Source organism: Trichechus manatus, unplaced genomic scaffold (assembly GCF_000243295.1).
Source record: "Trichechus manatus latirostris isolate Lorelei unplaced genomic scaffold, TriManLat1.0 scaffold00130, whole genome shotgun sequence".
NCBI lineage: Eukaryota > Metazoa > Chordata > Mammalia > Sirenia > Trichechidae > Trichechus > Trichechus manatus.
Genome location: NW_004444066.1, coordinates 6,695,159 through 6,710,684, shown reverse-complemented (window position 1 = coordinate 6,710,684; position 15,526 = coordinate 6,695,159). Strand labels below are relative to the sequence as shown.

General features: G+C 35.8%; 1 protein-coding gene across 1 annotated transcript in view; it reads right to left on the bottom strand.

Moving 5' to 3' along the window:
* The window catches only part of LARS1 (leucyl-tRNA synthetase 1), a 70,790-nt gene that overhangs the window by 14,957 nt on the left and 40,307 nt on the right, over positions 1–15,526 (bottom strand). Inside the window, exons 20-26 of the mRNA XM_004384945.3 lie at positions 14,882–15,094; positions 13,034–13,091; positions 9,595–9,658; positions 3,928–4,111; positions 2,429–2,519; positions 1,210–1,350; positions 96–236 (exon numbers count right to left, since the gene is read on the bottom strand). Coding sequence (XP_004385002.1) covers positions 96–236; positions 1,210–1,350; positions 2,429–2,519; positions 3,928–4,111; positions 9,595–9,658; positions 13,034–13,091; positions 14,882–15,094 — 892 coding nt within the window. The remainder of the gene's footprint in view (positions 1–95; positions 237–1,209; positions 1,351–2,428; positions 2,520–3,927; positions 4,112–9,594; positions 9,659–13,033; positions 13,092–14,881; positions 15,095–15,526) is intronic.

The window sequence follows — 15,526 nt, the reverse complement described above, 5'->3', positions numbered from 1 at the left end:
TCCATGATAGCCTTCTTAATTTTCATTAGTGTTAAAATGTTACTTGACCAGTAACTTTTAAGGAATGATTTTTCTTTTTTGTAAAATGTCTTTACCTTCCCTCTAGCTGGCATCATATAGTTTTTGAGTCGTAGTCTGAGGTCATGTGCTACTTCCATGAGATACTGTGAGGAACGGATCAAGGCTTCATCCACAGGACCTGCCACAGGCCATGAAGCCTTCATAATTGAGCCAGGCTTAAAAAAAAAAAAAAGATTCAGTGAGATTAGACAACACATCATTTTATGATTCTTGATCGTAGTTTCATGCCAAGGCTACCATCTGTAACTGTGTGCTCAAAGTTCAAACCTGACTATGCATCAACATACTTCTACAGCCCTGATCTAATGTTCCCTAGAATTCAAGCTGTGAAGTCTGACTCCACATTCTTAATTAGCATCCATTTGTACAAGCATATTAATACCCACACACATATGCTCACTTTCAAAGAAAATTATGTAATGTTAATGTGCCTAAATTTAATCATTATTATATAAATTATGCACACTCTCAGTTTTTATCCCATTAATACATCCAGTACTGAAAGTATGGCTATTTGCTATATATATCATGAACACATTTTTGCATTGTTCATGCACTGAAAAATAAAAAAAGCCTGGCTAATAGGTTGGACAGGAGTTATTAAGCCAGTCAATCTATCCACAAGCCTGGGAGAAATAACTGAATTTATCTTCACAGTAAGAATGCTAATATAATATCTCTGAATATGCAACTCTATAGACACTAGGAGTTTTATACAAAACAAGAATATTTATGCAAATATACACTACTGTCTTTGTTTATAAGCAGCTCATAACAGTTGTTTATATCCTTCTCAATATTTTCACCTTTTTTACTAACAGTTGGAAAAACAATATTAGTTATATATGTATAGAATATTCAAATGTATTCCAACATTTCCTAACAGACAGAAATTAGGTGACAAACAACATGCACAAAACCCCATTTTTAAAATATATGCACTGTGTGCATGTAAATAAAGACACATACATGATGTCATCTGTTGTAATAATTACGATGATGAATCTAGTATTAATTCCTTAAATACTCTTTTCAATCTTTTTCCCTTAAGTAACAATATTACCACAAGATTTATTTAAGGAGGCCAAAATCAAAATCATCCACAATATCTTAAATACATAAAGATACCTTTCCTAGGAGTGTCCAGATATGCTCACACAAATGTGGACAGAATGGAGTCAAAAGAAGTGTCTGAACTTCAATGAACCAGAACACAAGTTCTCTGTGCATCCCTTCTATGGCCAGTTCACGGTACTTATCTTTCGCCGCCTAAAAAAATTTAAATTATTTACTACTTCCCTCACTGTACATCTTTAAAATAAAATTAAAGGAAAAAATTCAGTATCTTTGTTTTAATGCATTTTTAAGTTTTTAGTCTTTTAAAATTCCATCATGACTTACTGTAAAGGTTTTACTTTATTTTCAACAACTAGCAGGTAAATGTATTATCAATCTTTGTCAAAAGGATATTGCAACTTTATATTAATTATTCTCAAGAAAAATAAAGAAAAAAGGTATTTTGTAACTGAGACACAAAAGCTGAACAATTTTAACTGTGTACTTAAGGGCTAATCCTTGGATGGAACCAACAGTTAAGCGCCTATTAGTCGAAAGGTTGGCGGTTCAAACCCACCCAGAGGTGCCTCAGAAGACAAGACTGGCAATTTGCTTTCAAAAGGTCATAGCCTTGAAAACCCTGTGGAGCACAATTTTACTCAGACACATGGAGTCTCCATGAATCAGAATCACCTCAATGGCAACTAACAACAATCAGGGCTAATGCTCTGAGTGGCACATAGGAAAGATAGTATCAAAAAAAGCTACAAATATGACACATTGCCATGCTCCATACTCATCGTTATTTAACCACATCTCTGAAAACCAAGTTACATAAATCCCAATATGATATTTTACAAAACTGATTGAGTAAAGCTACATTTTTAATGCTTGAAATGCCAAACTTGAGGAAATACTGACACCTTGTGGAAAACCACGGAATAATCTGCTTTCAAACTAATTGCAATTAGTTACAAAAAATCAAAGATTTTACCTTCACATTTATCAATTTAAAAATATTTTCCTGGAAAGTGTGACTGATTTTTAGACTTAATCTCTTTATTAATGCCCATGTCTCAACTAGGAGCAGAATTCTTTATATTAAATGGACACAGTAGAAAAAGTCCCAAAGAAAACTGCTTAAAACCACAATTTATTGAAGAATTTTAAAATTTCTTGGTAGGATTTCCAGAGTCTCCCTTCAAATGAGTAATTATGTTACAGCAGGAGGAAAAATGCATCATATTCACACAGACATGTTTTACAGCTACCAAAAGAATGAGCAGCCTACCTGAAACTCAAAAAACCCTGTTTTCAAAGCTTCTTTAAACATCATCTTTTCATAGTTTTGATCTGTTTTTATAATTCCTGCATTCATTTCACTATTAAATAGGAAAAAAAGGTTATTGACCTTAAAAGCAATTATATTTAGGAATAAAAAGCTGTTGCATATACCAATAAACAATAAAATAAAAATAATGCCTAAAACATTTAAAACTGCTCGACCACAAAACCATCTTGTGTTCCTTAAAACTGCCTATTACAGACTCTGCATTTGTCTACCCCTCCTTAAGTATGTCATCTGACACTGCGTTAGGCTCTTGTTTGTGGCACAGTTAACGATGTTTAAAATTCCTTGATGGAAACTTTGCTATGAAGCCCAAAATGCAATAAGAAAAAAGCTTAACTAAGGTTGTAGCCAGGTTTTAATTGCTGCATTTTAAATAACTAATATTGGATATAAAAAAAAAAATGTCTCAATGGCTTGCGCAACCCCAGACCCTTCATAATTGAGCCTAATATGGCCCCCAACCTGTTTCACCTCCTACCACTGCCCCCACACACTGTACACTGGAGCCACACTGGTCTACTCACTGTAGTTCAGATAAATACCAAAATAAATACCACACTCTTTCCGTGAACTTTCTTTTCTCCCTACAAAAATCCTGCTTATTTTTCATGGATCCCAAAACTCACATGTCATCTCCTCTGCAGTCTCTCTATCCCTATTATTGCATTTGTTGGTACAATGGTTGGGTAAATGTTTGTCTCTCCTGCTAGACAACAAGGAAGGATCTTACTCATCTTTGTAATGCTAGTGCTTAGGACGGTTACCAAGACAAAGTAAGCGACTGATAAATGTCTTTTGAGTGGGGAAAAAAAGACATTTCTCCTTTTCTTTTAATCTCCTTTTCCTTTAACTATTCTGCCCTACTGCAAGAGAGCATGGTAAAATGGTTATGAAAACAGGCATTACAGACAGAGAAGCAAGTTCATATGCCAAGTTTGCAATTACTACTAGCTTTGAGGGCTTTAAGAAAATACTTAATTTTTCTAAGCTTCAGTTTATCTATAAAATAGAGCTAATAATATCTTTATCATATTAAGACTGATTGAGGATAAAATCAGATAATGGGTGAAAAGCACTTAGCATAGTGTCTGGCGTAAGTAAGCCTTCAATAAGCAGTAGCTATTGGTCAACAATTAGGTTTAAAACAAAGATGAGAATGTAAGGAGGCTGGAAATCTAGATAAACAGAAACAGAACCACCAGAAGAGAAATGAGAATGTACACGCATTGTGAAGGATGTAACCAATGTCACTGAACAACTGTATCGGAATTGTTGAATGGGAACCTAAACTGCTGTGTAAACCTTCACCAAAAATGCAATATTGAAATAACAATAATAATCGATTATGAACTATTTTAGAAGAAAAAAATAAAACTTAAAAATGCACCAGGACAAAGCATCAACTCTAAAATACAAACTGGACAGGGTCCATAGCTTACCTGGCAAAGACTCTATCATTGAAAGTGCTGGCAGGACCACTTCTTAGGCTGTCCCAGTTGGCAACCATTTCTTTCACCCATTCCACCCAAGTGTACAAACGGAGAATGCCTGCATCTGCCATGGCTTCCACAAAGTTGGCATCTTCAACAGTGTCACCAGCATCAGCCAGAGCCATGCGCATTCCTGGAAGAATGGGGGAAAAAATCAATTGATAAATTAAAAACATGGTTACTGAACATGACCTATGTGTCTAACTGGGTACACTGCAAAGCCTATGTATAAATGAAGAAATAACAAGTCCTTTCAAGGACTGCTCTGGTTCAATAACAAAAATAAAAATTACCAAAAATAGGATCTCTAGCTATGTGATTAACATATTTGAATGGTCTGTATGGATATGAATACACTTAACATCAATAGGTTTCTTCTCAGACATGCTGAGTTAATGAGATAAAGTGATTTACAATGATGCAAAGGAAGAAAAAGATAAACTGGGGATAGATACATACTTCTTTGTGGTTTCCCTATCAATATCTCAGGCTCATTTGTTGATGTTGTTGTTAGGTGCCGTCGACTCATTTCCAACTCCTTGTGACCCTATGTACAACAGAAGGAAACACTACCCGGCCCTGCACCACCCCTACAATCATTGCTATGCTTCAGCCAATCACTGCAGCCACTGTGTCAATCCATCTCTTTGAGGGTCTTCCTCTTTTTCCCTGACCCTCTACGTTACTAAGCATGATGTCGTTCTCCAAGGACTACCTCATTTAGAGGTAGCAAAATATTACATTTTGATAAACAAAAACACACATTTGTGCCTCATGTGTACAAATGCATATTTTAAGTCCTAAAGCTAGGTTCTTCTAAGTTTCCACTAACAAAACTTTACTTTTTCAATTCTATCTCTTATTTTAATACTACCAAAATCTTCTATTCTGAAATACTGGAAAAACCTGAAGGTCCGTCAATAACAGCCTAATTAAATAAATTAAGGGACATCCCTACAATGGAACACTACACTGCTGTAAAAAATGACATTATGTACCAATATTGAGTGATTTCAAAATCAAAGTGCTAAGTGAGAAAGGCAAAGTACAGAACAGCACGTATAGTATGCTACCCTCTGTGTGTTAAAGGCAGGAGATGGGAACATGTAACATTATGTACACATTAAATATCTTTTGGAATAACACGAGAAGTTTTTTTACACATTTTTTAACTTTATTTTGAAATAATTTTATACTTGGAGAAAAGTTGCAAGAAACAGTAGTACGCTTCCCTCTGTGTGTTAAAGGTAGGAGATGGGAACATGTAACATTAAGTTATGCATGCATTAAATATATTTTGGAATACACAAGAAGTTTTTACACATTTTTTAACTTTTTATTTTGAAATAATTTTATACTTAAAGAAAAGTTGCAAAAACACAATACAGAGAATACACATATATCCTTCACCCAGCTTCCTATTTGTTAACACACACACACCTTATATAACCACGAAGCCCTGGTGGCATAGCAGTTAAGAGCTCAGCTGCTAACCAAAAGGTCAGCAGTTTGAATCCACCAGCATCTCCTTGGGAACCCTATGGGGCAGTTCTACCCTGTCCTATAGGGTCACTATGAGTTGGAATTGACTCAATGGCAACGGGTTTATATAAACATAGTACATGTGTCAAAACCAGACAGTTAACCGTGGTATAACAGTATTAACTAAACTATAGACCTTACTCAAATTTCATCAGTTCTCCCCTCAATATCCTTCTTCTGCTCCAGAATCCCACATTACACTTAGCTATGTCTCCTTGATCTCCTCAAATCTGTGACAGTTTCTCAGTTTTTCCTTGTCTTTCATGACCCTGACACTTCTGATAAGTATTAGTCAATTATTTAATAGAAGTTCTTCCAATCTGGGTTTGTCTGGTTTTTTTTCAATATTAAATTCAGGTTACGTACCTTCGGCTAGAATACCACCAAAGTGACATTATGTCCCTCTCAGTGCATCCTATCAAGGGGGGTATATGATACTAATTATGACTTATTACTGGTGATGTTAACCTTGATCACTTGGTTAGGGTGGTATTTGCCAAGTTTCTCCACTATAAAGTTATTATCTTCCCTTTGTAATTAATAAATAAATTTTCAGATACTCTGAAAATATGCAAATACCGTTTCTCTCACCCATTGATTTTAGCATCCATTGGTGGATCTTGCCTATAAAATTATTACTATGGTGTTTGTCTAATGGTGATTTTACATTTCACTTAATCCTTCTACATTTATTAAACAGAATTTTTCTGTAATGAAGAGCTGTCCCTACTCCCCATTTATTTATTCAATTATTAATATGTATCAGTAAGTTGTTGCTGCAGTGTGCTGTCAAACCGATTCTGACTCACTGAGACCCTATATGACAGATAGAACTGCCCCATGGGATGGACTCATGGATATTTACTTTTTCATTAGGTTATAATCCAATATAACCATTATTTTGTTGTTCAAGTTGTTTTAGCTTTGGCAATTAGAAACTCCTTCAAGTTGACTGCTGGGTCCTTTCAATAGGTCCCCATCCTTTTTAAAGCACTTCTTTATTTTCTGGCATCACAAGTTGTCCCACATTCATCTTGTATTTTCCCTACCACAGCCTTGGAATCGATCACTTCTCCTAGTAGCCCTGGTTCCTTTTATTTGAGAACAGTATTTAGAAACCAGGATCTGAATGCTAGATGTTTCACTGTTAATGAGCTGTCACTGTTCTAGGCCCTCTCGATGGACAGAGCTATAAAACATATGTTTGAATACTAACACACATGCACGTATGCATCTATATTTATATCTATCTACTTGTATATAAGTTAAAAACCATAAATTCATGCTATCAACAATTTCAATCCAACACCATAGGATTCATTCTAGCATCTCCCCTTTATTTATAGATTCTTTCTCTGACACAAAGAAACCTGGTTCTCATTATCTACAATATATTTATTTAGTTCTAGTATACACATAGTTTCAGAATTGTTAATCTATATCTCTTATAAGAAATAGATTTACTAACTACAATACTTGTATATAGTTCTTTTTGTCTTTAGCCTTATACAGTCCAGTCAAAATATTGTTTTTCAAAGTTGCTTAGGTTAATCCTTTTCCATCCCCTTCAGTATGGTTACGCTTTCATTTGCAATACCGTTAGGTCCATTAGCTACAGTATATGTTTCATCTGGACATCTCATCACATCTTGGTTGACTTTAATTACGTATGTAATTCTTTAGTACATGAAACATTACTATGATTGTAAGAATTAAAGCTACACAAAAAGATATACTCAGAGACTGGAGAAACCCTGAGAGTATGGTCCCCGGACACCATTTCAGCTCAGTGGTGAAGTCACTCTTGAGGTTCACCGTTCAGCCGGGGATTGGACAGCCCCATAAAACAAAATGGGACTAATGAGGCACAGCAGTCCAGGGACAAGGACTAGAAGGCAGAAGGGGACAGGAAAGCTGGTGATAGGGAACCCAAGGTTGAGTAAGGACAGTGTTGACATGTAGTGGGGTTCTTAACCACTGTCATAGGGCAATATGTGTACTAACTGTTTAATGAGAAACTATTTTGTTCTGTAAACCTTCATCTAAAGTGAGAACAGCAGCACAACTGGAAGAACATGATTCACGTAACTGAACTGTACATGTAAAATTTTTGAAATGCTGTATCTTTGGTTATGTATATTTTCACCAAAAAAAAAAGGTCCTCCTAGGCTGAGAAGGGAACGTGTTGACATGTCGTGGGGTTGTTAACTAGTGTCATAAAACAATACGTGTACTGACTGTTTAATGAGAAAATATCTGTTCTGTAAACCTTCACCTAAAGTATAATAAAAAATAAAAAGATATACTCAGAGAAGTGTTGCTACCTCTTCATCCTTACTACCCTGTTCCTATTCTTCTCACCCTTTTCCCACTCACCCCCTATAAGTAAATAATTTCTCTGGTTTCTAGTTTATTGTTCCAGTATTTTTCTATAAAAATTGGCAGATAAATGTATATTCTTATATCTCCCTCTGTCATACATACATTCATACAGATACTCTTTTGCACTGTTGGGGGGGGGGTTGTTTGTTTTTTGCTTTTTTCACTTAAAAAAGGTTTATTCTGCAAATCACTCCAAATCAGTTCACAGAGATCGTCTTCATTTTTTATTTACAGCTACAAAGAACTCCATTATGTGGATGTATATAATTTATTCAATCAAGCTCCTAAATAGACATTTAGGTTGTTTCCAGTATGTCGCAAGTACAGACAATGCTGCAATGAATAACCCTGCACATACGTATTTCTATATTGTTAGAGGTGTATCTTTAGGGTAGATCCCTACAAGTGAGATTATTGGAACAAAATGGTTAAGGGCATATGTAGTTTTGTCAGGTATTGCCAAATTTCCCTCCAGCAGTGTTGTGCCAATTTGCATTCCTACAGCAATGTATGAGAGTGCCTGAAGAAACTAATAACTTGGATCATCCCTATGAGTGCATCGGTGCTTAGGGGAGAGGAGTGCCAGGAAGCATTTTCATTGCACTTGCTGTTATACCTTCTAAATTATGAATCAAATGAGTGTATTACCAACTCAAAAGCAAATAATACTTTAAAGCATGCATTCTAAGAGATCAGAGACAGTCAGAAACAGCTTAGCTCCAATTAGGAAAGACAGAAAACTCAAACTTTGCTGGCTATTAAACCAGTAAAAAGAAGCACCACGATGATCAGCAGCTAAGTTACATAAGGAATGAATAGTTCCTTCAGGTTAGACGGTGCATTTCTTCTCTTGACAAAATAATTGATAAAATGCAACAGGACTGATGAGAACAGGGAAAAAATATTTTTCTGAAAACTTAATGCTTCCAAGTTTAAGTCACTGTAGAAACCCAAAAATAAAGACAGTATCTTGGGCTGCTGTCCGGAGGTGAGATGGCAAGGCAGACACGGTTAGGAGCTGGTTGAATGGACATGGGGAAACAGGGGTGGAAAGGAGGAGTGTGCTGTCACAGTATGGGGAGAGCAATTAGGGTCACATAACAATGTATGTATACATTTTTGTATGGGAAAAATGTTTTTAAAAAAAAAAGAAAGTGTGTCTTGGGAAATCTTCCTACATACTCGTCATCTCTACAAACCAAGTCTTGAATTTTATAAGTAGTAAAAAGTAAGAAATAAACCAGGTAACAACTACAGTGAGTTGCGTTTAAGAGTCCAAGTAAGCTTAGTTTGAACTTGTTCCTGAACACATCACCTCAGCAATTCTTATGTTTTAAATATACAGTGAAATGTGTAAGAGTCAGAACCCGATGGGACTGCCTTGTTTTTCCAGGTCTCACAAGTTCTCTGCCTTTGACAGGGTGCAGCCTTACCACTTTTCTATCGCTCTCTATTAGTGGAAAATATTTGAGTTTTCCTTCTCTGGCAGGTTTCTGCCTTACATAGGCTCTAGCTTTCACAGGTTTTACTGCATATTGCTTGTCCACAAAGAAAGCATGAATATTTTAAAATACTATTAAAAGCAAAAGAAAAAATTCGATAAAATTAAAGCCATTTTAACTTGCCTTCCGTAATCTGACAAGAATTGGACCCTAGGCAACATGCAACAGCAATAACAAAAAGTATACTCACCATCTGCTGAAAATTTGTCAATAGCCTGGGTCAAAGTAAGGAAGTTGCCTGTAGATTTTGACATCTGAAATGGAAAGTCAATGATCAGGCACTAATAAGAATATATATAAATAAAATAACCATATCAGCCAAACCAAATTACTGGGGTGGCCATGATTAGACAAACACAAAAAGCAATCAGAAACACAGAAAGGAAACACCACCTTCCGCTAATCTGACAGAAGCAAACACCGAAGCCCATCAAACAAAGTAACTTGCATGGGTCACTCAGCTCGTCAGTGACAGAGCTGGGACAGGATCTTCGATCTGAAACTCAGTCTACAGCGCTTTCCATTAATGCCCCCTGGTAATTAGTGAAGACATGTAGAATGTTCCACTACATCTCTGGCATGCATCAGCTGGTCACAAAGATGAGTTTTACAGCAATTAGAGTCATTCAGAAATGGAATAAAGTAGCACATGAGGCTAGAGTAAGGATTTGAGGGAACTTCCTGTCATTAAGGTCACAATAATCAGTTGCTCTGGTTTCACTCTACATGAAGAAAGTACATCTAAAGAGGCACCGTTCACAGCCTAGAAATATAATTTAAAAATTTTGTATGTCTTCATCATAACTTTTCCAATGCCAAAGAGGTGATTATTATATCCATCTTGCACTAACCGGCAATAAAGTATCTTGTCCTAATAAAATCAGCATAGTATAATAATGTTCAGACAGACCAAATAAAATTCATGTTTTAACATGATTAATAAGAGTTTCACTTTGACTGACAAAGGAGGAATCGGTTCGATAATCAAAAGCCCATGTTGATCTAACAAATCTAAAATAGCCCACGCTACTAAACAAGGGGTTTTTTTTCAGTCTAATGTACTAAAAACTGAATATCTTAAATTTTTATTCTTTCAATATTAGTTACTGTAGTTGTTGGTGTTGTTAGGTACCATCGAGTTGTTTCTGACTCATAGTAACCCTACGTACAACAGAATGAAACACTGCCCAGTCCTGTGCCATCCTCACAGTCATTGCTATGTTTGAGCTCACTGTTGTAGCCACTGTGTCAATCCATCTTGTTGAGGGTCTTCCTCTTTTTTGCTAACCCTCTATTTTATGAAAGATGATGTCCTTCTTCAGGGTCCTTCTTCTGATCCCTCCTGATAACATGTCCAAAGTACATGACATGAAGTCTTGCCATCCTTGCTTCTAAGGACTATTCTAGCTATATTTCTTCCAAGACAGACCTGTTCATTCTTCTGGCAGTCCACAGTACATTTAATATTCTTCACCAACACCATAATTCAAAGGCATCAATTCTTCTTTGGTCTTCCTTATTCATTGTCCAGCTTTCGCGTGCATATGAGGCGATTGAAAACTCCATGGTTTGGGTCAGGTGCACCTTAGTCCTCAAAGTGACATCTTTGCTTTTTAACACTTTAAAGAGGTCTTTTGCAGCAGATTTGCCCAATGAAATACGTCATTTGCTTTCTTGACTGCTGTTTCCATGGACGTTGACTGTGGATCCAAATAAAATGAAATTCTTAATAACTTTAATATTTTCTTCATTTATCATGATGTTGCTTATTGGTCCAGTTGAGAGAATTTTTGTTTGATGTTGAAGTGTGTTCCACACTGAAAGCTGTAGCCTTTGATCTTCATCAGTAAGTGCTTCAAGTCCTCTTCACTTTCAGCAAGCAAGGTTTGTGTCATCTGCATATCACATATTGTTAATGAGTCTTCCTCCAATCTCGATGCTGTGTTCTTCTTCATATAGTCCATCTTACTGGATTATTTGCTCAGCATACAGATTGAATAAGTATGGTGAAAGGATGCAACCCTGATGCACACATTTCCTTATATTAAACCACTCAGTATCCCTTTGTTCTGTTCAAATGACTGCCTCTTGGTCTATGTACAGGTTCCGCATGAGCACAATTAAGTGTTCTGGAATTCCCATTCTTCACAATGTTATCCATAATTTGTCATGATCCACAGAGTTGAATGCTTTTGCATAGTCAATAAAACACAGGTAAACATCTTTCTGGTATTCTCTGCCTTCAGCCAAGATCCATCTTATATCAGCAATGATATCGCTCGTTCCATGTCCTTTCTGAATCCTGCTTGAATTTCTGGCAGTTCCCTGTCGATGTACTACCGCAATCATTTTTTATTTATCTTCAGCAAAATTTTACTTGCATGTGATATCACCTTGTTCAATCATTTCCAAATTTTGTTGGATCACCTTTCTTTGGAATGGGCACAAATATGGATTTCTTCCAGTCAATTGCCCAGGTAGCTGTCTTCCAAATTTCTTGGCATAAAGTGAGCGCTTCCAGCATTGCATCCATTTGCTGAAACATCTCAACTGGTATTCTGTCAATTCCTGGTGCCTTGTTTTTCACCAATGCTTCCAGTTAGACTGGACTTCTTCCTTCAGTACCACTAGTTCTTGATCATATGCTACCTCCTTAAATGGCTGAACGTCGACCAATTCTTTTTGGTACAGTGACTCTGTGTATTGCTTCCATCTTCTTTTGATGCTTCCTACATCATTCAATATTTTGCCCACAGGCTCCTTTAATATTGCAACTGGAGGCTTGAATTTTTTCTTCAGTTCTTTCAATTACGACATAGATACTCATAACAACTAATATTCTTTTACTACTAATGTCATTGGTTATAGCAAAATTCATTGGCTGTACAAATCCAAATTATAATTGTTATTAATGAGAAATAAAAAATATATTGCAGATTTTTTTTTTTTTTTTTTAGTTAAGGAGAGATACCTTTTTCTAATTTGCACAAAGGCATCATAGAAGCAAGTGGGGACTTTGCGAAGAAGTTTGCATAACTTCCGGTTGAGGATATTGATTAATGAGATAAAGTACTATGTAGTCTATAAAAACCACACATATTATTAGTAGTAACAGTAGTGGTAGTAGTAGTATAGAGAAGAATAGTGTACTGCCAAGGAAGAAAGGTATACTGTCAGGGAAGACACATCAAACAACACTGCAAACTCCCAAATTCTATTATTCTACTCATTTACTGACTAATCACAGTATTTAATAAAAAAAAAAAACAGCAAACCATTTTCTGGATTTAATGAGAAAGATCATCTGAGGTCACAAAGCTGGGATCTTAATGTTTGTGGTCCCTGTCTCTGGCTCTCTCTACCAGTCACAATTGAGGTCACCTTTTGTCACTCTATATATCAGATTCCCCAACCCTCTCCTAAATTAATACTATCTACTTCACTAGCTCAGTTTTAAAAATAAAAATTTAATTTATGCTGTTGGCCCTAAACATTTTAAGTGGAAGGTATTTAACTCTGTTTAATTCATATATCTTATTTCTAAATTAAAAAAAAAAAAAGTACATCTTCCTAAATCTGAAGAGCCTTCTGCAGAATTTTAAACTTTCAATGTAGGCAATAAGCCTTACCTTCTCAGAGTTGAGGAGGAGATGTCCATTTGCTCTCACAGCTGTGGGCCACTTGTCACTTTACAGGTAAATGTTTAAAGACAGAAAATGAAACTTTTAAAGTTTACGGTTTAGGCTTAAAAATTTTTGAAATAAATGCTAATAGCAATAGTCCTGCCAACACAAATGTACAAGGATATTTACTGAAATCCTGTTGGTAACAGGAAAGAAATGAAAACGAAGGAAGGGTCCAGCAGCAAATGACTGGTTATATAAACTATGGTACAAGCATACAAAGAAATACTGTGCAGGATTCAATGGTGTGCATATGAAAAGATCTTTAAAATATCTTATTCAGTGAAAAAAGCAAGAGATAAAATAGTGTATACAGTGTGGCATCCTTGTATAAATTAATAAATACAGTTATCTGATGCTGGTATATGTATGCATACTTTTTTTCCAGAAGAAATGACAAGAAACCTAACAGTAATGAGCTTTGGAAAACAGAGTGGTATGGAGCCCTAGCGGCGAAGTAGTTAAGAGCTTGGCTGTTAACCAAAAGGCTGGCACTTCAAATCTACTAGCCACTCCTTGGAAACTCTATGGGGAAGTTCTAGTCTGTCCTACAGGGTGGGAATTGACTCGATAGCAATGACTTTTTTTTTTTTTTTGGTATGGGAGCAAGGGTAAAAGCTCACTTTTAATTTTTTACCTTTCTGTACTGTTTGAATTTTCAAACTGTGTACTACCATTGATTCATTCATTCATTCTAGCAATGAAACCATGTGGGGCATAATAGCTGAAAACAAGAGTTCTAGAGCCAGACTGCCTGGGTCTGCATCCTGGTTCTGCCATTTACTAGCTGGGTAACACTACGGGGAGTTATTTGACCACTCTATGCCTCAGTTTCCTTGTCTATAAAACAAGGATACTACAGTCCTTCCTCGAAAAGTTGTAGTGAAAATTAAACGAGTTATAAAAATGCTTAGAATGGTGCCTGGCATAAGCACTTGATGTTATTACTTATCTGTAATTTTTAAAACCTAATAAATGTCAAAAACTTGGTGCAGAGGATTAAAGACTCAATTATATTAGTAACAGATACTGCTGATACCCGATTTCTCTAAAAATAGATTTTAAACAATAGAGAAAAATAATTAGGTGAGAAGTAGTGTAAAAACTACATTAGATTTATTTTATTCCTCTACTTCAAAATCTTCCTTTCATTTTTGAGGGAAAAAATGCAATCTCATTCTGAATATAAGAAGTTACGTGAGATTAATTTTTTTAAATGAAATTTGAATAGAGGGAATGGTTTTGTTTCTTCAGCTACTTGAGGGACTGGAGAAAAAAACACAGAGGTATATCTGGGTTGTGGGGGATGAGGACAGAAGGAATATTCTTGAACACAAAAAGTATAATAATAACAGGATCATTCTTGAACACAGATTCTAATCAGCCCATTGCTACTAGCTAGCACTGTAACCTTGGGATTCCCTGGGAAAGTTTCCTCAGCTCTAAAGGGAAAGTTCCTTTCAATGATAACATTCCAGGATCTGTTTTAAATTGTCTTTATTCCTGCATCTAACAGGTTAGATAAGTCATGTAAGGGGTCAAATGAATACTGGCAGACCATCAATGCACCTGAAATGTGACATGCTTTAGTGGCTCTAGGTAGGTATGAGGATTTCCAGATATAACGGATAGGAGAAGGTGTGCTTTCTGCTTTAATATGCATTTAACATAAGAAACAGGATGTAACTGGCAAATCTAACTATACTCTCCACAATAACTTCTTTGGTATTTGGAGACACAAGACACCCTTGTTGACAAGAGATAAATCTAGTCCACATCTATTTTAGCACTCACCTTTGTTCCGGCCACATTGCTACATGATTATAAAGGTAGTATGAAAGATGATTTGGAACAAGATCCTTGCCAGAGACTCGAAGATCCACGGGATACCAGAACTCAAACTCCTGCTTTAACTGATCTAATTTTTCCTTTGGGATCTGAGTCTTAGGAAATGGAGCCTCCTTGAAGAAAATATAATCCCAAACATCCTTAGTCATCTGCTGGGGTCTGTATCAAAATAAAACAAACAAAAATATACAATTTATTTGAAAGAATCAATATTTTAATCTAATCATAAATTAGGAATCTCTTTCTTAATACAGTTATGGTAACAAATGAGGACAACAGGCTCCCAAAAGAATATGAAGAATGGATGGCAACAAAGGAAGGACTATTTATTAATTTTTCTAAGTTCAAGAGTAAAAATGTAAAGAGAGAAAAAAAACTTACAAAATTCTGCTAAATGAACTCTTATGAAAGGTAAATATAAAAAGGGAACATTTCAGACAACCTACACACTGGGAAAAAATTTTTGGCTACGACAAATTTGATCAGCATCGAATCTCTAAAATATACAAGATACTGCAAAACCTCAACAACAAAAAGACAAATAACCCAATTAAAAAATGGGCAAAGGATATGAACAGGCACTTTGCCAAA